Source organism: Pyxicephalus adspersus, chromosome 5 (assembly GCF_032062135.1).
Source record: "Pyxicephalus adspersus chromosome 5, UCB_Pads_2.0, whole genome shotgun sequence".
Lineage (NCBI taxonomy): Eukaryota > Metazoa > Chordata > Amphibia > Anura > Pyxicephalidae > Pyxicephalus > Pyxicephalus adspersus.
Window position 1 is genome coordinate 4902799 of NC_092862.1, and position 21284 is coordinate 4924082.

The 21284-nt window shown below is 44.8% G+C and overlaps 1 protein-coding gene across 1 annotated transcript in view; it reads left to right on the plus strand.

Moving 5' to 3' along the window:
• The first annotated feature begins 4887 nt into the window (after nt 1-4887).
• Nucleotides 4888-21284, plus strand: part of LOC140331884 (uncharacterized) — an 18941-nt gene continuing 2544 nt past the window's right edge. Inside the window, exons 1-4 of the mRNA XM_072413218.1 lie at nt 4888-9969; nt 17725-18315; nt 20746-20817; nt 21208-21278. Of these exons, the coding sequence (XP_072269319.1) occupies nt 17782-18315; nt 20746-20817; nt 21208-21278 (677 nt within the window). The 5' untranslated portion in view covers nt 4888-9969; nt 17725-17781. The remainder of the gene's footprint in view (nt 9970-17724; nt 18316-20745; nt 20818-21207; nt 21279-21284) is intronic.

Here is a 21284-nt window from a genome sequence, read left to right on the forward strand (position 1 = left end):
GAGCTGTGGAGAGTGTGGAGGATGGAGGTGCAGGACCAGGTGAGATCTCTCTGGCTTTGTCTGCAGATGATGGAGACCTCACTTCCAGATCTCACCGATGGGGGGCTCCTAGAGGTAAGTGGCCAAATCTGTGCTCCAGTCTTGTATTTTCCACCAATGTCTGTCTAGTCACAGTAAAAAAATGACATACCTGGCAGATAGGTTCCATCTGGTATGTCTGGTACTTCAGGAGGGGGTCAACCTATTCAAAGATAACACTTCTCCCGAAGTCAAGTCTGCTCATCATAATTCCTGGTTCTGTTACAACCTGCCGAAGGGCATTGGATGTCCCCACCATAAGGCATTGGATATCCCAACCACAGGACGTTGGGTGTCCCCACATTAGGATATTGGATGTCCCCATCATGGGGCAATGGATGTCCCCACCATAGGGCACTGGATGTTCCAACCATAGGACATTGTTAGTCCCCACCATAGGACATTGGGTGTCCCCACATCAGGATATTGGATGTTCCCATCATGGGGCAATGGATGTCTCCACCATTGGACATTGGATGCTCCCACCATAGGGCATTGGAAGTCTCCACCATAGGAAAAGGGATGTCCCCATCATTGGGCACTGCATGCCCCCACAAATAGGCATTGGGTGTCCCCACCACAGGGCATTTTATGTCCCCACTTTAGGGCATTGGATGTCCTCACCATGGTGCATTGGATGTCCTCAATTATTTGGAATTGGATGTTCTCACCATAGGGCATAGAAAGTCCTACTGTAGGGCATTGTTTGTCCCCGTCTTGGGGCAAATGAATGCCTCCCCCTTCCGTAGAACATTAGATGTCTCCACCATAGGTCATTGGATGTCCCCACCATAGGGTGATAGATGCCCCCACCATAGGTAATTGGAAGTACCAACTACAGAGCATTGGATGCCCCCCCCCCCCTTTTTGTAGAGCATTAGATTTCCCCACCATGGGGCATTTGGTGTCCTCATCCATCTTTGTCCCACACTGAGGTTTTCCTGATCCTTCTGTTGCAATCTTCACAACGTCCGACATACAGAATCCAGCAATCTCCCTATAAAATCAAAAGAGGTGCCCCCCCCTGCATTCATAGGCTCCTCCCACCTTCTTCCAAGGACACGCGCTGGGGGTCTCATGTTATGTAAGTTAGATATTAATCTTTAGATTTTGACCAATAGCAGACGAACAATCAGATATTTCATGTTATTGTGCTGGGGTAACTGCTGCTCCAGGCTCCCTCCAGTGCTAATCACATGTCTATAAGCCCCAGACATTGATCTTGGCTAAGGGACAGATTTCCCTCCTTTACCTGCTTGTCACCCCGTGTCTGGGCTTTCATACTCTCAGCACTGGAGGGAGCCCATATCAGCATTTTCTCCAGGACACATTTCTGAGCTTTTTATTTTTCCATGTCACGAAGACCAATATCATAGTTATATAGTGAACCTGTGAAATGCAGCCTTTTCCTATCCTGGACATGCGTACAGCCAGTGAAGTGATATTGCAATTACTTTTATTATTATAATTTGAGTACAGAACTCCCATCCCTCCAGAAAGGATTCTCTGCTGTAAGAGCTGAAAAATGTTACCAATCTTACCCGGAATCTTTTCCCTTGGGTTCCCTAGGAATAATAAAATATTTCTCATTACTTATTGCTATAAACACACAGCTGATCCAGGCAGCGATCTGATTGGCTGTAGAAGTTGGGAAGAAGTTTTTATGTTAGAGCCCTGGGATTTTTTGACTTCTATTTGTATGGATTGACCTGGATGGTCACATGACTTTTTATTGCGATCGTGTGTTGTAGAAGCGTTCGGTCTTCGTCTGCTTCATTGTCATTGGATCTTCTTCTTGTAAACAAGTGGCAGTGACCCCCCCCCCCCCCCCCCATCCTGGGGGTAGGAGGGTGAGGTCACACTTAGCTGTGTGAATGGACTGCGCGCCCCCCTCACTGGGCACTGAATGGGGTGATGGACAGCTAAGGGCCACATACAACAATCACAAGGCAGAGAAAGTAATTCTCTGGATTGCTGGAACGTTTCCTCCGATGTGAAGAATAATTCCTTGCCTGCAGAACAGAGGGAAACGTACTGGCCCTGAGGGGCAACCCCGACCCGCACAGGGAGGATGACGGGTCTCCTAAGCACCACATTGCAGCTCATCAGTCCTTAGATGTGCTGACTACATTTACTATAGGTGATCCTGCCAGTAACACACTTCCTCTACTAGGGTGACAACACTACATATTCTGCTGTATAAACAGGGGCGGTGTTGTCACTCTACAATAGGGCTGTACCAGGGTGACAATACCGCCCCCTACCAGGGTGACAACACTGCATAAATACAATACAATACTGTGAATGTTGTCACCCTAGAATCTCATCTACAGAGCACAGCCCCCTCTCCTCATCTCCATATTATGGGGGAGGTGTTCTGTACTCCTTATAGATTTTTGAGAACAATCTGAACTGATGGGAGTATAGCACAGGGTGATTTCTGGCAGGATCAACAGGTTGTTTTTGCACATAGAACAGATATCACAAAATGCTTTTATTGGTAAATTTAACAGACCACAAGGGGGGCACAGGGATGGTGGGGGCCCCTCATGTTGGTACAGGGATGGTGGGGGCCCCTCATGTTGGTACAGGGATGGTGGGGGCCCCTCATAATGGGCACAGCAGGCGTAAACTCCCAGGAACCCAGCACAAAGATGGCTGTTGTCACCCCTATTCTGGAAGTGCATTACTGGCAGGATCACTTGGTGAAAATACTAAGCCTGTAAAAAGAAAACTAAAGCAGCCACCACATCGCAGCACAGGGAATAAATAGAACGTTGCAGAAATATCGCCGTCTTTGTGAAATTTGTGCCGCGTTGATCCCGCCAGCCAACAATAAACACATTGAGGAAGCGGCCAGTAAATCCGCCGCCCTGACAGCAGAAAGCCTGAATTCATGAAAGCGCTGGGTCGGCCGCAGATTCACTCGGCCTGATTGAGAATGAATCTGGATTGTCATTACAATGTGACCCTTCTGTCAACCTGCCCCCTTCTCCCTTTTTATTGGGGCCCCCCCTGGTGCCCATTTCCCGGCCTCGCTCTCTGTGTTTCCCGGACACCCTAATAAGTCTCCTCCACGTCTTGCCCAACGTCCTTTCCCGGGCCCGAGGGTCACGGCGGTGGCAGGCCGGACAATGGCTCAGGTTGTTTGATTGTGGCCGCACAATGGCTCCTGTCATGCGGGGCTAATGGCAGGAATAACCTTCCCAGCGGCGGCAGATTGTGTACACAGCCCCCGGGGGGGCAGGCGGGGGTTCCCAGTGTCCCCGACACAATTTATGGCCCTTTCCTTTGCCTGTTGCTTGTCTCTAGGAGCTTCACAGGCTCTAACCAGAATCTGGGCCAAACATAGGAAAATACCCAATATGTTGTTATGTCTGTGCTGGCCCAGCTGTAAGGATAAAAAGCTGAGTCAGACCTATCATTGGCTTTATACGACTCCTGGAAAATTCTGCATGCCTGGTGCCGGCGCCCAGAAAAAGTGTGCAGACCAGCGGGGTTCCTCTATTCCGCCTGTATATTGGGTTGCTGAATGACACCCCAACATCTCATAACACCCCCCCCCCCACATGTGACCTTATCTATAACACATTGAGATCAAGAATTCTGATCTGTCTTCTGTCCTGCTGGGTTCCCCCCATCTGCCACCATAGCCGCCCGTCATTAATCTGCTTTGGCTGCTCTCCAGCAGTGCTGCCATATTGGAGACAGATTTATATGTGTGTGGCCCCTGACAGCCTGGAATCCCCAGGCCACCACTTGGCAGGTATTATACCAGCTAAAAAAGAAACTTGTTGCCAATAATAATAATAAAAATGGGTCCAAAAGGTCGATTTGTACCGAAATGGTGAATGTGACGCAGCGCCTGATTGTGGTTGTCACACGCGTCATTTACATTGGGAAAGTTGGATGGTGAACACAACTCCGCTATTGCTATGGTGCAGATATAACAATGGTATGTCTGGAATCCATCAGGATCAGGGGGAGCTATAGGATATTTCTATGCCAGATCCCGATCAAAAGAGCTTTTGGGGTCTGGCACTACCTTGGCAAGTTGCCCCCTTTAGGAACCGTACATGTGCCGGATGTCATTGTGCTAATTCAGCTTGCGGCAGGTTGGAGAAAGGTGCATCAGTGCGCCAGTACAGGTGTGTACCCATCACTGGTTAAGTTCTGGCTGTCCATTTGCACCTGGCTCCTTTTATGGACGGATCACACTTTTCACTGGCACACCTGGCTTCCTTGTTGGCTACCCAGGTGCAAGTGTGTGTGGGGGGGGGATTGGGATTACCACAAAAGCAGTCAGGTGGAAGTAGAGCCAGACCCTTTCCCTAAACCTGATGCCTTTTCCAGCCAGACCAGACTCCTCCCTTTTACCTGGCTCGCTCGTTGGCTCAGATCCAGGGCTGGCCCTTGTTGGCTAACCAGGTGCAAGAGGTAACTCTTAGCTTAGGCAGCCAGGTGAAAGTGTTGGGTTTGCGCTAAATTGCAGGAGCCAAGTGCTAGGGTGTGCCTAGCTATCTAAAAAGTAAGCCAGGTGCAGCTGGAGCCTCACCCACCACATACACCTGGCTTTCTTGTTGGCTTACCTGGTCCACCCTTACACCTGGGTCCCTTGATAATTTAGCTTAGACCTTTCACGTGCACCTGACCAACCAGCAAGAGAGCCAGGTGAGGGATGGTGAGCAGAATGGAATCATCCGATATTCACTGGATGATACAAATCACACCGGATCCGTCCATTCTGCAGCATCGCAAATCTCCAAAACATTACTGACTAGTTTAAAGAAAAAAAAGTTGAAGAAAATTGGTGGAAATCTCCAAAAAGCCAAAGTATCTGCACCTCCACAAACACGAAAATTTTAGCTAGTCTGGCCCATGCTTTTGCACCTGGCACCTTTGCTTGTTTAACCCAACCCTTGCAGCACCTGGAGGGTCCGGGATAGCGAAAAAGGGGCATCAGGTGCAATAGAAGAGTCAGGCTCCACTGTCAATGGGTTCCCTTGATGGTTGGGTCAGACTCTCAGTATGACTTTTGCAATGCTGAAACTTTGACATGGGGGAGGGGGGAGAAGTTTACCCAGTATGGGGCCTGGAAGTTTTTCGTGACAGCCCTGTCTGGTATGAGACATCTTCATCTCCAAGACAAGGAAAGCAGATCTAATCCTGCTGGGATACAGAGTTGGGAATCCGGCACACACAGCAGAGATACAGAATTCTGTAATGGATACAATGTAACTAATCGCAGATATCTCTCAGCTGTACGACCTTATATGGGCGCAGGAAAAGAAAAGTGTGGGAAGCACATGGCCATTACATAAAATAATAATTGAGGACCGACCCTGCACAGGGAACGCTGATGGTTTCACTGATATCGGTGCAGTTTGGTTATTAGTGTTGTCTGCGATGGGGGAATTTGGCGATAAGAGATGAGGGTCTGCTCCTTCCCCTCCCCCTACGAAGCCATTTGTGGAGATTTAACTCATCTTATGCCACCGTGTCCCCTCTGTTGTCAAGGAAACTCGAAGGGGTTTAAGAAGCATGAAGGACTTGGGGATGGGGGGGAGGGAGTGAAGAAATCTCCTAGCAGCCCCCCTTCCTCCTTGCTTGTGTCAGGATGGTGAACAGAATGGAATCATCCGGAGCCCCGTCTGTGCCCTATACCATCCTCTGTCTTCACAGCCCCCCACCCCTCCTCGTGCCACAGTGCCAGCCGGAACGCCAGGGATCATCCGCCGGAGTTACTAACAGACGAACAATGCTCGTTTCCTGCCACCCCTACCCCCACCCATCATATCCTGACATTTCCACCTGCTGGATGGCGGTGAGATGAAAATTCCGGTGTCTGCCGCCAGAGGCTCCAACCAATCCAGCTCCTCCGCCATCCTTTGTTCTGAAAAGACTCTCCCTCCTCCAAAAAAAATGTATAGGCTTCATTCCAGAACCATCGACCGGTACACACCGCGCCGAGTCCATTCACCATGCCATGGCCGAGCACCGTGAAATTTTTTGCATTTTTCCCAAAAAATAGGAAAAAAGCCAAAAAAGACGCCAAATTTCGGGGGGTAAATAGGGACCCGGCAACAAAAAATTAGGACAAATTTGCGGCATAACCAGAACAACCGGCTGTGCCTACTCAATGGGTTCATATCGGGAGAAGAGTGGCAAATGCTGGCAGAACAATTTCTGAGATCCGGTTGAGTTTTATTATCTGTCAAAGTCCGCCGCCCAAAATCTGACAATGAAATTCTATTATTTGCCCCTTTTTGGTCTGTGGAATATACAACTGGACCCACGGCAGTACAGGGATCATCCAACGTTGTTCATTAATCCGCTCTGGCAGATTGAGAACAACTGCTGTGCATTCCTATGAAGGAGAGCACAGTGGGGTGCCACTCACTCGTCCTCTTCTCTCCATAGAACACAATAGTGCTGTGTGTACAACGCTCATTCATCTGTCACTGGAAACGATCATAAAAGATCTGACGTCTGTACAAGGCTTTAGATTTATGTTGATCCACCAATCAATATTCCCTGATTGAAAATCAATGGGGGTCATTTATCGATTTTATGAATATCGTACCATTGGAATGTCGCCACCCCCAGCTTTGTGGATGCCCATGGATTGCCCGGCACTCCCTCTCATGATCAATAAAACAGAATGGCCACTACCAATCAATAATCGATTGAGGAATTTCATAGATTTGATACAATGTTATTTCATCTAAACTATTAATTATTATTATCACAGTGTCTATACATGTATATATCTCTGCTGTCACATGATTGGTTGTTTAATGTGAACACGCCCCCTTATCTTATGATACATCCAGCCTATGGAAGAGCTGGAAAATGCTCCATAATAAACCATCTATGGAATAATTCTGTTGGCTATGTGAAGGTGCGAACCCTCAAGAAAATGAGTTCTAGTTTGCTGTGTGCAGTGTGCACCTTAAAGGATCATTGTGCCCCCATTCTTCTCAGTGCTGTTGATCTCCAGCAGCCTCTTTACTATTACTTCCCATATACATGCACGCCAGTGATGGCTCCATGACATTCCTTGGTGCTGATTTCCTGATGGTGACAACAATGGACCATGTCTGCATATTGTGTGATACTCAATGTGGAGGGCCTGTAGTGCAGGATGAGAGATCAGACTTGATATACTTCACTGGCTGCATGCTTGTTCTAGGATTGGTTTGACAACAGACCTGGCAGCACAGTCCATATAAGTGTATCACATGATCTCCTAGATTGTAAGCTCTTCGGGGCAGGGTCCTCTCCTCCTGTGTCACTGTCTGTATCTGTCTGTCATTTACAACCCCTATTTATTGTACAGCCCTGCGTAATATGTTGGCGCTTTATAAATCCTGTTTATTAATATTATTATTATTAATAATAATAATAATAATAATAATAGGAAAGGGCTGAAACAGTTTGGTGCCGGCTGTGTGGGCAGAATGATGTGACCTCAGCATTGGATGAAATTATTGTTGTGTTGGTGACAACCAAATACAAAGAATTCAAACATTCCGGGACTCTGGAGATCTTTTGTTAACCTTAAAGATCCTTAAAGGTGGGAGGGGAGGCAAAAGGGTGGGAAAGGGCCGAGAAAAGAAAGGGAAGGAATAATAGGGAGGGGAAGATAAAGTAATAGAATGGAGGTAAGGAATGAATAGGCAGAGCAGAGGAATGGGAAGGAAAAGAAAGGGAAGGGAGGAGAAGACAAGGGCAGAGAAGGGAAAGTAAAGCTGCGTACACACTTCCAATATTTATTGTTGGAAACGAACGACCGATCCGCCGAAAATCGTTCACAAAAAAGGTGACCAACCACTGACCAATGACGCTGACGAACGAGGATTGTGGTTGGAAATGAACGACCGTCACAGCAGATCTGATTGGCTGACGATCGTTCACTATCTATCGTGTGTACGGTCATCCAGTGATCGGGCATGTTTCTGCAATACACTTTCTCCTTTACATGTCACTCCCTGCATCGTTCAAACGATCGTGTCTAGAGTGTACACTATTGGTGGATTATATTTGAACGATTGTATCGTTACAGCATGTACAGAATTGTGCACAATACGATCGTTCAAATATAATCGCGCATAATCGTTGATCGGTCGTAATCGTTCGTTTTCTAACGATAATTATTGGAAGTGTGTACCTAGATTATTACGATATAAGGGAGGAGCAGGGAAAAGAGAAAGAATGGGAAGAGAGGAAAGGGAAGGATGGAGAGAAGGGAAGGGAAAGAAATAGAATGGAGGTAAGGAAGAAATAGGCAGAGCAGATAAATGGAAGAGAAGGAATGGGAAAGAAAGGGAAGGAAGGAAAGGGCAGATAGGGAAAAAGAAAGGGAAAGTAATATAATATAGTGGCAGTAAGGAAGGAAAAGGTCGAGGGGATAAATGGAAGAGAAAGAATGGGAAGTGAGCAAAGGGAAGGACAGCGTAGGAAAGGGAAGTGAAAGTAAGGGAAGGGAAGAGAGGGCAGGGATAGGGCAATCAGTATAAAGAGAAAAGAAGGAAGAGAAGGGAAAGGCAAGAGAGGACAAGAAATGGCAAAGAGCTGAATAGGAAGGTGAGGATGGGGAACGGGGGAGATGGAAGGGCAGAGAAGGGAAAGGCAGGAAACAGCAGGTAAGTAGAAGGAGAGCAGGAGTGGAAAAGGGAAGGAGAAGGAGGGAGGAAAGGAACAGGAAGGCAAAAAAAGGAATGAAGGAGCAGACAGAGCAGAAAAGGAAAGAGCAATGAGTATAAAAGTGAACTAAGAAGTAAAAAGAGAAGGGAAAGGTAGGAGAGGGCAGGTAAGTAGGTAAACAGGAAAGGAAAGCGGAGGAGAAGGAAGGACTGAGGATGCAGGGAACATGAAGGCATGAAGGGAATGGAGGAGCAGAGAGAGTAAAGGGAAGTGCAAGGAAGGTAAATAAAGTATAGGGGTAGAGAGATAGGTGAGGAAAGGGACAGATAAGGGAAGTAAAATGCAGGTAAGGGAATGGAAGGGAAGGGCAAGGAAAGGGACCATGGAACAAAAAGCGAGGGCAGGAAAATGTTGAGAAGGGATAAAACAAATTCTATCCCATATAACAGAGATTCTATGATTTATCCCCCATCATTATGTCTGAACACTACTCAGGTGAGGGTCCGGGTTGCTGGGTCCCTGGAGCACCTGGCAGGTACGTGCACCCCTCCGCTCTCTCGTCATCTTTTTGTGGTGCCCCTCTGTACCCATATTTCCAGCGTTTTCCATCATTCCCGCAGCCAGATTTGTGTGAATGACTTTTCCTTCCTCCGCCCGGCAGGTATTGTAACTAATAACGCTGTGTGCTCACCAGACATGCGCCGTCTGCCAGCGTTCCCCACTGTGCACCTGCCCCCCTCTGCGGGCATTGTGTCCATTCCTCCCCTGGCAGTGTGACGGTGCAGCCCCCTGGCCTGAGGAGCTGACAGTCTATTGATGCTTGGGATTCTTCTAAGCGCCATTCAGCTCTCTCCCCTCCTCCCCTCGCTGCCCTCACTCCAGCAGAGCAGGATAAAGAGGCGGCAGAACAATACAAACCCGCGTGCTTCTCACACACACACACACACACACACTGGCTGGCACGCAAAGTTTGAGTGTGAGCGGGGGAGAAGCTTCGTCTGGACCTCCAAAAAGCGAGCCCGGGAACATGGCGGGGCCGTGTGGCTCCTGGACAAAGTTTGGATGTCGGTGGTGGGTGCAACGCGGCGTCTGTGATCGGAGAAGATGGTGAAGCGGCTGGACCACCCAACAGTAGCAGGTGCGGCATTGAGAGGCCAAAACGCCCTCCCGAGAGACTGAAAGCCGCCTCGCCGCCCCTCCATGACTGAGTCCGCCACCCCGGACACACAGCCCTCTGATGTGAAGGTAATTTTATCATTCTGCATGGCGTGTTGTCACGATTTATCTGAATCTGCTGATTTCTATATCATGAAATAATATTTCAATTGCTGTTGTCCCCCCCCCTCAAAAAAAAAAAACTGAAAAATGGCGTTCAAGACACGTTTCGCAGAAAAACGCGCCCACGTGTCATTTTTACAACAAAGGATTTGCTCTTTTTTTCTTTTTTTTATATTCCTTTTTTATTTATTTATTTTTTTACCCCTTATTTTTCGTCTTGTTACATTTGCACAAATTGCGCCCGTTCGGTGATTCATGTGCGCACTGGTTGGCACTAAATGCGACAGGCATGTGGCTGCTGCATGTTCATGCAAATGAGCGACACTCCACCCCCCGCACACACACGAGACACACCCCCACCGTTCATTCACACAATCGCTGCGCAATCTGTCACTGCACGGCTTTCTCCAAAAATTCTTCTGCTGCTTCTATTGGTGGCCATCTGGCGCCAGGCGCTGCTGCAGAGAGGAGTCACCGGATTTGCAAGCCGTTGGCCGGCCTGGCGAGGCGGTTGGATGTCGTAAGTGACAAATTGATGCAAAGTTTGGGGGACGTAAACAAGTTTTTGAAAGTTTTGTTTGGCAGCTGGGATGGTGATTGGCTAAAGGGGCCTCATGGTGGTCCTGGGGGGAAGCAATGACCAGGGCACATTGATCATGCCACACCATGTGACTGCGTCATGGCAGGATCACGGTGTCGAACGGCAGCGTTTTTCAATGTCATCGCCATTTTGCTCGTTTTTTTTTTTATCCCTGCGCACATTTCTCATTTTTTTTTTTCTATTTACGATGGTAAGATTACAAAAAAACTAAATTGTTGAATGCTTAACAACTGAAATTCACCTCAATCAATTCATTTCTGCCTCATCCCATCCATATCTGTTTGATCTCATTGGAAATGCTTACATTTGTCATGCACCATACAATCTGATTTTACAATCTTCTATAGATCTACCATCCATCGTACCATAGATAAGATCCTTCCTTATTGGATTGCTTAGGTTGGTCAATCAACTTGAATTATAATAGCGATGTGATATAAGGACCTAAGCAATATATTCGGGGACACATATGTGTGAGGGGTCTATAGGAGGCTGTGCAATCAGATTTCATAAGACTGTAAAATGAATTGTGAGCTTTGGAGCCAATTGCTAACTTCACCATAGCGAGGGCAACCAATCTAGAGATAGATTCGGTCATTTGATTGTATTCTTGTTCATGACTGTTTCACTACCGTGAGGTTGGAAGGTTGTAATGACGTTGGTGAGGCTGTGGGGGGTGCTGTAACGGTGGGTTAAGTAAGCTATGAGTAAGGCTGGCAATAAATCAGGCTGTGATAAAAACATTGATGGAGGCAATAAAGGAACCTGCTTAGAGGCCCTGACGGAGGCTGAGAGTGTTGGAATGCTGCTTTAGACATGGCCCCTACCAGTCGAGATGTTGCACATATAACACAAGCTTGGCATAAGGCTGAGCTGGTGTTGTTTTTTTGGAACCATGAGGAACAGAGACAGAAAACGACATTTTTTCCATAAAGTTCCACTACAGAGAACAATCTACTATGCAGTCATTAAACACAACACTCCACCTAGTGCCAGAACTGCTAATTACAAAAATGAAAGTTTGTTGCACCTATGTCTGTATAAACAGCATCTTAAAAATAGAGAAGTAAGGGAAATTATGCCATAAGGGAAGCTATGAGTAAGGCTGGAGGGAGGCTGTGAGTTATCTATGTCTTCCCAAAACACTTCCTTGTTGGTGGCCATGGATCAGCCATCATACATCTACAGACCTGAGACTTCTGCCTATAAAGGATGGAGGATGGCCTCCGCAGAGGCTGCTGTTGACCAGGTCACAATTGTCATGTAGAAGGAATGTTATTTCTCCGCCCTCACAGGGTGAATAAATAGTAAAAAAAAGCAGTAAACCCAACCGGAGGAATATAAAGGAATTCCAGGGACAAAGCTGCCTGTTTATGGCACTTGGGTAACTCCAGGGACATTCACCCGATTTCGTATTTCAGATCGCCTATTTTTTATCCTCCAGAATTTTTATATCCGGTCACCACTTTTAGAATTAACAAAAGAGTGATTGCCCTTAGTGGTGGTGACCAGATATAAAAAAAAATTGTAGGGGAAAAAATTGTTGATCTGAAATCTGGTGAATTAACAAAAGGGCGATCGGATTTTGTATGGTGATGATTGGAGATTTGATCTCTCTACAGTAAAGTGGTGATCAGAAGCTCCATTGACTTGTATGGAATAACCAATCGCTGTATCTGAATGTGGCTCACATTACATAATCATTGCAATTGTTACCCCCAATTACTATTATTGATCCCAGCTTTAATATTGGGAGTAATGATGGGTGGCACATCCCAGCCACAACACATCATCATGTGTACTAAAGGAATATCATCTGTTCACATAGCTGAGAATATGATATTCCTGCAAGAAATAATTTGTGTAGTTTAGGAAATTAGATCAAAATTAGTTTTGCAAAATATATCCAATCACATGCAAGGAAATCTAAAACTCAGGATTTTCCTTGCATATGGTTGGGCAGAACTTTATCTTATTTACTAAGCCAAATCTATGATTGGTTGGAATATGTTAGGCTGGATGTGTCATGGATTGAGCTGTCAGTGTACATATGGTAAATCAATGATCAATATGTGCATTGATTCTGTTGTGTACGTAGAATATTAGTTACACCCTAGTATAGTGTTTCCTGATCTTTTTACCATGGGGGAACCATTGAATATATCCACAGATCACAGTATAGTGTAGTGGCCAGTAGGAAGAATTCCTTTTACATTGCTGGCCATTGGGAAGAATGTCATCCTTACAGATAGCCAAAAAGATAATTGGGGGGGGGTCACTTAAACTGATCTGAGAGGTGCAAACTGCTCATTGATCAGGGAACTGCTTACAATATCTGGAGGAACTCTGGTTGAGAACCACTGGACTTGTACATAGCAAAGTCATTGGAAAGCTTCAGGTAGAGCAGGCGGAGATCATGGAATCAGGCAATCCGTGTCTGCGGAGCTATAAAATCAGCAACGGCTATTAAAACAACCGCAGAATAGAATTCCTGAGCTGTGATTGGCTGGCTGTGTTATTTGTAGATACGGATAGAGTGGGGGAGGCAGATATAGGAAAACACTGACAGGACGCACTGACACGGGCCCCATGGCATTGTAATAAATATAAGGGCCCATAATCACAGAGCGGGAATGTTGCAGAAGTGTTCATGCTTCTAGGTGCATTCTTAATGGAACATTGAATGCCAATGCACTGCAGAATGAAGACTTTTAAAATTGCTGCCGCTTTGGGTAACCATGTAAATAAATAGTAATAGTAATGCAATGCATACAAATGGCAACATGTTACAAATTGCAGCACAATGCCGTAAGGTCAAAGGTCCAACAGGAGGAATAGGGTACCGGTTCAACATATGATTCTGCCTATTTTGAAATGTATTAGGCACACCACATGGGTTTATTGATTAGGAACCCTGCTCCAGGACAGTTCTATATATCAGAACCAGAACACTCCACATAAATTTATATATATTCTGTTTTACATATAGACATTGAACATTGGACACAGAGCAATTCAGGATGATAGAGAGAAGAGGCCATGTTGGAATTTTGTTTGAATGAATTCCATGTTGGAATTTTGGCCATATTGGAGGTTTGCGGACATCTGACCATCAGACCAATATGACTTTATTGGACATCCTATTCCAAAACCATGGCCATTAATATGGAGTTGGCCCCCATAAGATTTTGGAGGATACCTCTGGGCGTTTGTGACCATTTGTGCATTCAGGTACTTATATTGGATGAGAAGACCTGGCCTACAATGGTGTTCAGGAGGGTTGAGGTCCATGCTTTGTGTAGGACTTTGCAGTTCCACCATACCCAATGGGGGACACCATGTGAGTTGGCGTTGGGCACTGGGGCACAGTCATGGTGGAACATAAAAGGGTCTTCACCAAGCTGTGACCACAATTGTCCATTTTCTGCAGGCGGAACCTTTCACCTGACCTCAGTTTTTGTGAGGTGCTCACCTTTTTGGCCATGTAGGTAGGTTTGATGATCAGGAGTCCACATACGTTGAGTTGTAGGTGTAATAATAATTGAAATAAGTAACCCAGACACACAGCGCCATGATCATCTCAGGAAGAAATCTTGTTGGCTGCCATGTCTGGGAATGGGCCAGGTTTTGCCAATTGTTTTCTTCCCTCTGAATTGTCCCATCTGCCACCCAGTTTCATGTTTTGGGATCTCTTCTCCTTTCTGTAAATTACAACAGTGTAGATTTATGGGACTGCTGGCATTCAGCTCAGCGCCAGTTTTACCCAGATGCCCATCATATGCCCGCCACGAGCTGTCCCGCATTGTGCCATGTCCTGACAGATGGCTCTTTGCTCGTTCCTTTGCTTTATTAGAAGTTAACTAATGAAAACTTGGTGACAAAGAGAGCAGCTGCCGTTCTTGGAGGGTCTTGTCTTCCATTATCCGTCCCTTGCATTCTCCGAGGGTGTTAATGAAGAATGGTGACTCCGCCTTTATCTATAAAACATTTTTTTTAGGGACATCTGCAACTTTTTAGCCTGATGTCTATAAACAAAAATATTTTATCATTCCGATGATGAGATCTGACATGTTGGGACCACTCTATAAATATTGAAAGGATCAGAAGAATATGGTGGGATAAATTCATACCACATAAAGCAAAGTCAATTTTCCAGCTATTGATGATAGATTTATAGATGGTGAAGATGATTTGTAACATTTTTCATGGTGAAGAATAGAACATTTCAGAAATAAAAACCCCGGAACCAGGATAATGGAAATTCTTCAAACCTGGCTGGGAAGGTCTTAGTTGCAGACAATTTTACCCAAATTTTCCCTTTACCTGGAGGAGAGTCCCAGCCTAGTTTTACCCTATTATGTGACTAATAGCTCCCCTCAGCTGATGAAGGACACATTGCTCATTTTGTCGAAGTGATGAGATAACACAAAGTGATCCTTCCTCAATCTGCAGTCCCGTGAAGGCTGGGGGTCTGGTCCTCCTCTCTCCAGTGCTAGGCATATGTGAGCATTTCTATAGCTTCACATACAATGTAGGACCTGTGGTGGCTGCTAGTTCTGCAAGACCACAAGTGAGGCGACAGAGAAAGGAGGGAAAAGGATAAGTGGGAGGCTAATAATGGGGTAACTGCAATAGTGCCCCAATGAAGAAAGACCCTGGCAAAATAATATGTTAAATGGGCACCTGTACGGATGCATTTTCACCTGGGATGATGACGAATGATCATATAGATAGATCATATCACAGATTCTTGTTCTTTGTGTAGAAGCCATGGTCTCTCTGTAGAGGTCCCCCTGGTATATCAGTAGTTCTGCACTCAGCAAAGCTCCTGTTCTCTGCTGATTGCAGAGGACATGTTGGACCTCTACTGAGTGACCACTGCTTGCACTGGTGAAAAGGCTAAACCTAATACATCAGTTTGTGAATTTTCTGTGCTTCAGTTTTTGGTGTATCTGCCAGTTTTATAACCAGTCCTGTTCACGAGGCCCCCAGGGACTACAGATCTAATCAGAACTTCTTTATTTACTGCTATATTTTAGAGGTTCTAATAATTCCATGCATATAAAAAGAGCCACCAGAATCAAAGCTAACTTGCCTAAAAAGAGCCAATTATATATAAAACATATTGCCGGATAGTCTGGGTTTTATTAGATAATTCTGCTTAATTTTGAATAAAATGTATTATCCATGAAAGCTCTGGAATTAGATGAATGGAGATAATTCGGCCTCAGAATTCAGCCTGGGCGGATAACGCGGCCTTGTGGTGAATAGGCAGGTGTGCGTCCGTCTGCCTTCCCCTCTGTCCTCTATCATCAGACTCCTGCAGGGCTCTAATCCGCAGACCTATTGACCGGTTAATCCGGCAGACAAAACAGTCCCCATCTTGACAACTCTCCAATCCCAGCAGGGTCTGATTGAGAGGTCCTGGCACAGACCGACAGGCACATGTGGGGTCTGCCACAGCAAGGTCCTCCCCGACACCATCACATTTATTACTTTCACCTGTGAACTACGGAAAACCAAATCAATTACAATAAATATAATGGGTTTTCCTGCTGCTAAAATAATGTGGTCATGTAAAAGGTATGGGAAGTATTAGGTGATTAGGACTTTTGAGGCATCAAAACAACAAATACAGTCAAACAGTATAAAAATCTTGGAACACACAATGCACTGTATTTACAATACTCAAGGGGTACGAGGACCTCACAATTTAGAATGGAGGATAATAAGATCCAAAATGACTCCAAATATTAATAATGAAAATACAAGGTAGAAAACTTGGTGACCCAATGTTCCTAATGTTTGGACACGTTTCACAGAACTGGTGTGCTTCTTCAGGAATACAGGAAGTCTGTGTGTATAAGAATAATAAAACATGTGCTAATGAGCCCTAATAGCAATGATCCCAAAATATATACAATATAGTAGATAAGTCAACTTACAATTTAGTTGTATCATAACACCTAAGTATACTTTTTTCTGGATGGCACAACAATGACACATTGGGTTTATTCAAGTTCTCCAGGTCTATCGTGGGAGAACCTGGGTGATCCATCAAACCTTGAATGGTTTTCTTAAAATCATTTGCTAATATTTGAAATATTTTCAATTCTGGACCAGATCCATTCCAGGTTTGCTGAATCACCCAGTTTCTCCCATGATAGTCTATCTTCTCCAGTCTAAGGGAGCTTTGATAAAACAGTCCCAATGACCAAGGGAGGTGACCAGTAGCAGCAACATGACTCTCAAAGAATCAAGGACTTTTTTTCATATATTACATTTTTTTTTCAATTTTGTAGACCTTATTCTAATATTATCTCTGCTAGTGTTACCATGGACCTGTATGCTTGGCTTTCACTGTGTGTGATCTGGTGTGAAGGCTGCATGAAGCCACGTTGTTTGTGTCTAAAACATACATTAAGAATGAGCAAAACTGAAGGTTTTGCACTTTGCTAAAATTTTGGTAAAACTTAGAAAATTTTGCCAAAATTTTGTCGTTTCAGATAGTTTTATTGGAATCAGCGGAAAATACAAAATTAAATATGTATTTTCGAAATAGTTCTTGAAGGGTGCAGAAGCACTTTCATGGACCCGTTCTTGTTAGTTGAAAACATGACCTTGGATTTTGAGGGACAGAGGAACAGGGACCCAAACACTAACACCTAATTCTAAGGATAAGCCTAGGTCTTTGTTTATATGACTTTTGTGTTAGAACTGCTTCCCCATACAACTCTATGGAGATGCAAAAGTTACCTGAGGGGGGTTAGTGCTGCTCAGATCAGCTGCAGGCCAAATGCACCTGAATGACCTGAGAAGTTTGCCAAACTGACGTTAAAATTAAGGTGCACAGGGCCAAGCATGTCAACACAGAAGGTAAACAAAGCCATGTGATATTTCAACACTGAATTGTCCATTACAATATTTTCTTTATGGGTTAGTGCTGAAGTTGGCATTGGGGTCAACAGTAGAATTAGCATTGGGGTCATGTATGAGGTTGATTTGGTGTAACTAAGTCACGATTGCCATGCCATGTGATCTTGGTAATTACTTGTCTTGCCTTGTTGATGGGGTGGATGTATCTGTTTCATAAGTTATATTCTTTTCTCTTTATGTTTCAGGTCTGGGCCATCCACCCTGATGTCTGACTCCTCCTTGTGGCTTACTTGCCCTGTGCCATGGGTAATTCTGTCAGCAGGCCCGGTTGCCTGGGGGAGAGGGGCAAGAAATCTGAACGCTTTCTCAAGGAGTGTTGTATGAAGAAGGAGTCTGTGATTGATTTTCAAAGCGTGAGGAACAATGTGGAGCCCAGCGCCCCTCAACCCGACAAAAAACCCAATGAGTTGGTGTTTGAGAAAGAACTGAACCTCTCTCCGACCTCCAGCAAAACCCACGAGCCTCTGCCCAAGCAGAACAATGCCGATGCCAATGTGCCCAAGGCAGCCATCATGGGCGGAACGCCCAGGTCCACACCAGATCATATTGGGAATATGTGGACGCCTCAAAGAGGGACCCTACAAAGGGCCTCTGGGGGAAGCTGGTCCTGGAAGCCACTTGCCTCCAGGGAGGTGACCGAAGTCACTGAAGTCACAGAGACCATTGTCACCGAGATAGTAGAGGTGACCCAGTTCCCATCAGGAGAGAAGGGCGGGGAGCCCATTGTCACCAGGACGGTGAAAGTAATGACAGACTATGGTGGAGAACTCACTGAGGTTAATATCATTTCACTAGTCATGGGCCATACTCTTCTGTGTGGTATTGGCTTTTCAATGACAACTCAATGGAAACACATGGGGGTGGTCAGCAAACAAGAATATGTTTGCGTTACCCTACTTCACAATTTCTCATTTGCTACATTGATTAAATAATTGTTTCCTGTCCAGAATTACAAAATGAGAATATTCCAGAGTGAAGTGTAGAGAACTCTATTACAATTCTCATGGTTAATCTGTAGACTTGGCTCTATGATGAGTGGGGATGGTGGATGTAACATGAAGAGCAGGGAGTCTACCTCAAATCAAGTGAATTTTAATTTGATGTTAAAGTTATTTATCACACAGTGATGGCTTGGAGAGTCAACTATATTTCTTTTTTAGGAGCTACATAGAGCAAATAAAGGGCGCTGCTCTTTATTGTCTCATGGTGACAACAAAAGTCCCTCCCTCTACCAAGGCGTTGTCTCTTGTTGGCTAAACCAATGGAATGCCAATTTCTCACTGGTCAAGTTTATTTAGAATTGTAATTGCTAATGGAATGTCGTCAATTAGTTAAAGCAGCAGTTGCAACTGATCCTGCCAAGGGTGAGGTGTCACCAATGTCAGATTCATAAGGCTGTAAAGCTGAACCTATCAAATTAAGTATATTGGAACCCAAAGACAGCAGCTTGCCTGTCCTTGGATATGGTGGCTGAATAGGATTTATTTTTAAAAGTTTTTCTCACCTGGAAATCCTGCAATGCACACTTTTTGTTCCAGAATGGAACACTTTTTGTTCCAGAGTGGCTACACCTACCCAAACCACTATATCCATGCCATGGTTGACACAAAGACTGGCCTTCTTCCTTTTTTAGATCTTTATTATAAAGAGTTGAGGAGATTTGTAATTTGCAGAAGGAAGATAAACTCACGGCATTTATGGCAAGATCAAAAATTTTCTGTAGTTGCTGAAAATGCCTATATTAGGAAAACAATGCAGCCACCACATCTATGGCTGGTGTGCAACACTTTTTTACATTTGTATGCTTTGGGTTTAGATATTCCTAAACATTTAAATACCCTCCAACTTGAACCTTATAGTGTTCCTACACTTGGTTCCTCATAACCTGGCATCAAAACAGGTCCAATAATGTACCCTCCTTTACCACAATCTTGATTGAGACAGTAGTGGTAAGTATGATTTCCTAAATATTCCTCACTAGATATATTTCTAGAGCATTTGTTCTTGTTATCGTCTGCTGGAGGTCTTTGCTCTTCATGCATAGAAGACCCTATATTTCTCTCTGTACTATACACCGCCAGAACTTCTCCACAAAATGATATGTGGACCAAGAAAAGTTCTTCAGCTCCTCTCGATTAAGTAACTCCCAGCATGAGATTAAACGTCCTGTGTATTAAAACTGAGCTGATGTTGTAAGAATCAATCTCTGTTGGGTTTCTATCTACTACAAGAAATGGCTTTAAAATTATTAGAAGGTAGTTGAGTTTTCTTTATTCTTCTGTTGGTCTTTCATGTGCACATATATTGGGTTGGTGAGCTAAGCATGAATCAATTTGTACTGAGCGGGGCTCGCACAGAAAAAAGTAGGAAACTCAACGCTCAAACCTGACATCTCTAAGTTTGGTGGGTGCTGGAGTGTCCACTCGCCTGGTGGTTTCTTCTTTTGGGAACTCCAAGGTCATTGCAATTCCAAAGTTGATCATTCCAAGGTCTGAACATCGTGGTTGCTGGTACGGGGTGGTTCAGTCCTTCTTACTGGATCTATTATATGTTATGGAAAATGCAACAGAAGGTGTGGAAATACCTCAAGGTGGGAGGCTTAGATCTCCCAAGGTCTTCTGGGCCACCCAAAACAAGCTGGTGGTGGGATGTGACCCATGAACATTGATGGGAACTGTCATTAATGGAGCGAGTGATTGGCTCAACCCACGAGTCTTCTTAGCTTAGTTGATGGGAAATAAGGCTCAACAGTTTCCATTGTTTTGTCCTAGCTGTGATGATTTGTCTATATATTCTTCATCCTTCGTATACAAATATCTGGTAATCCCAGAACCTCTTATTTATCCTCCAGCCTCTACTCCAGTGTTTCTCAACCAGGGTTCCTCCAGAGTTTCTCCAGGTTCCTCCGGAGTTTGCTGGGGGTTCCTTTGGCAATGAGCAGATTGTGCATCTCAGGTCAGACTAAGTGACACTAATGATCATTTTGGCTATCTGTAAGGGTGACATTCTTCCCACTGACCAGCAATGTAAGAGGAATTCTTCCCACTGGCCACCAAGCTAACATACTGTAAACGGTGGATATAGGAATTATACAAGGGGTTCCCTGAAGACCTGAAAGTTATTTCAAGGGTTCCCCTGTGTTAAAAAGGTCGAGAAACACTTCTCCACAATAACAATATGTGACCATTGTGCTATTTCTTCCCCAGGTACCGAACAGCCAGGCAGCTCAGGCAGATCCTTACAGCCGTGTGACACAATGGGACGCCTACAACAAGACGGTATGTAATAAATATGTAGATACTGCAGTGAGATTTATTCTGTGGATGGACACAAAGTAATTATTTTTGTTGACTTTTCTAATTTAGCCTATAATTATATCATAGGAAGCATCTCTGCTTCACCAATGGCTGCATTTCATTTGCACATCCCCTAGGGCGGCGCTGTTACTACTGATGGTCTTTTTCTGTCTGCTGACCAATTTTCTGGATGGCTGCGAATCTCAGATGAATCAAAATTTCTATATATTTATAGAAATTTAGTATAATATATTAAAATTGTAGTATAGCCCATATACAAAGAATATGGCTCTATCATTAGGTTTATCCATGCATATATAATACAAGCTTTATATGCCCAGCACCTTAGCTAATTTCTGCATTTTTTCCCAGCATGCACTTGCCCTTCCGGAGCTGCCAGAGACCCTGGACACCATACAGGGCTGGGTGTTAGAAATGGAAGAGCTGAC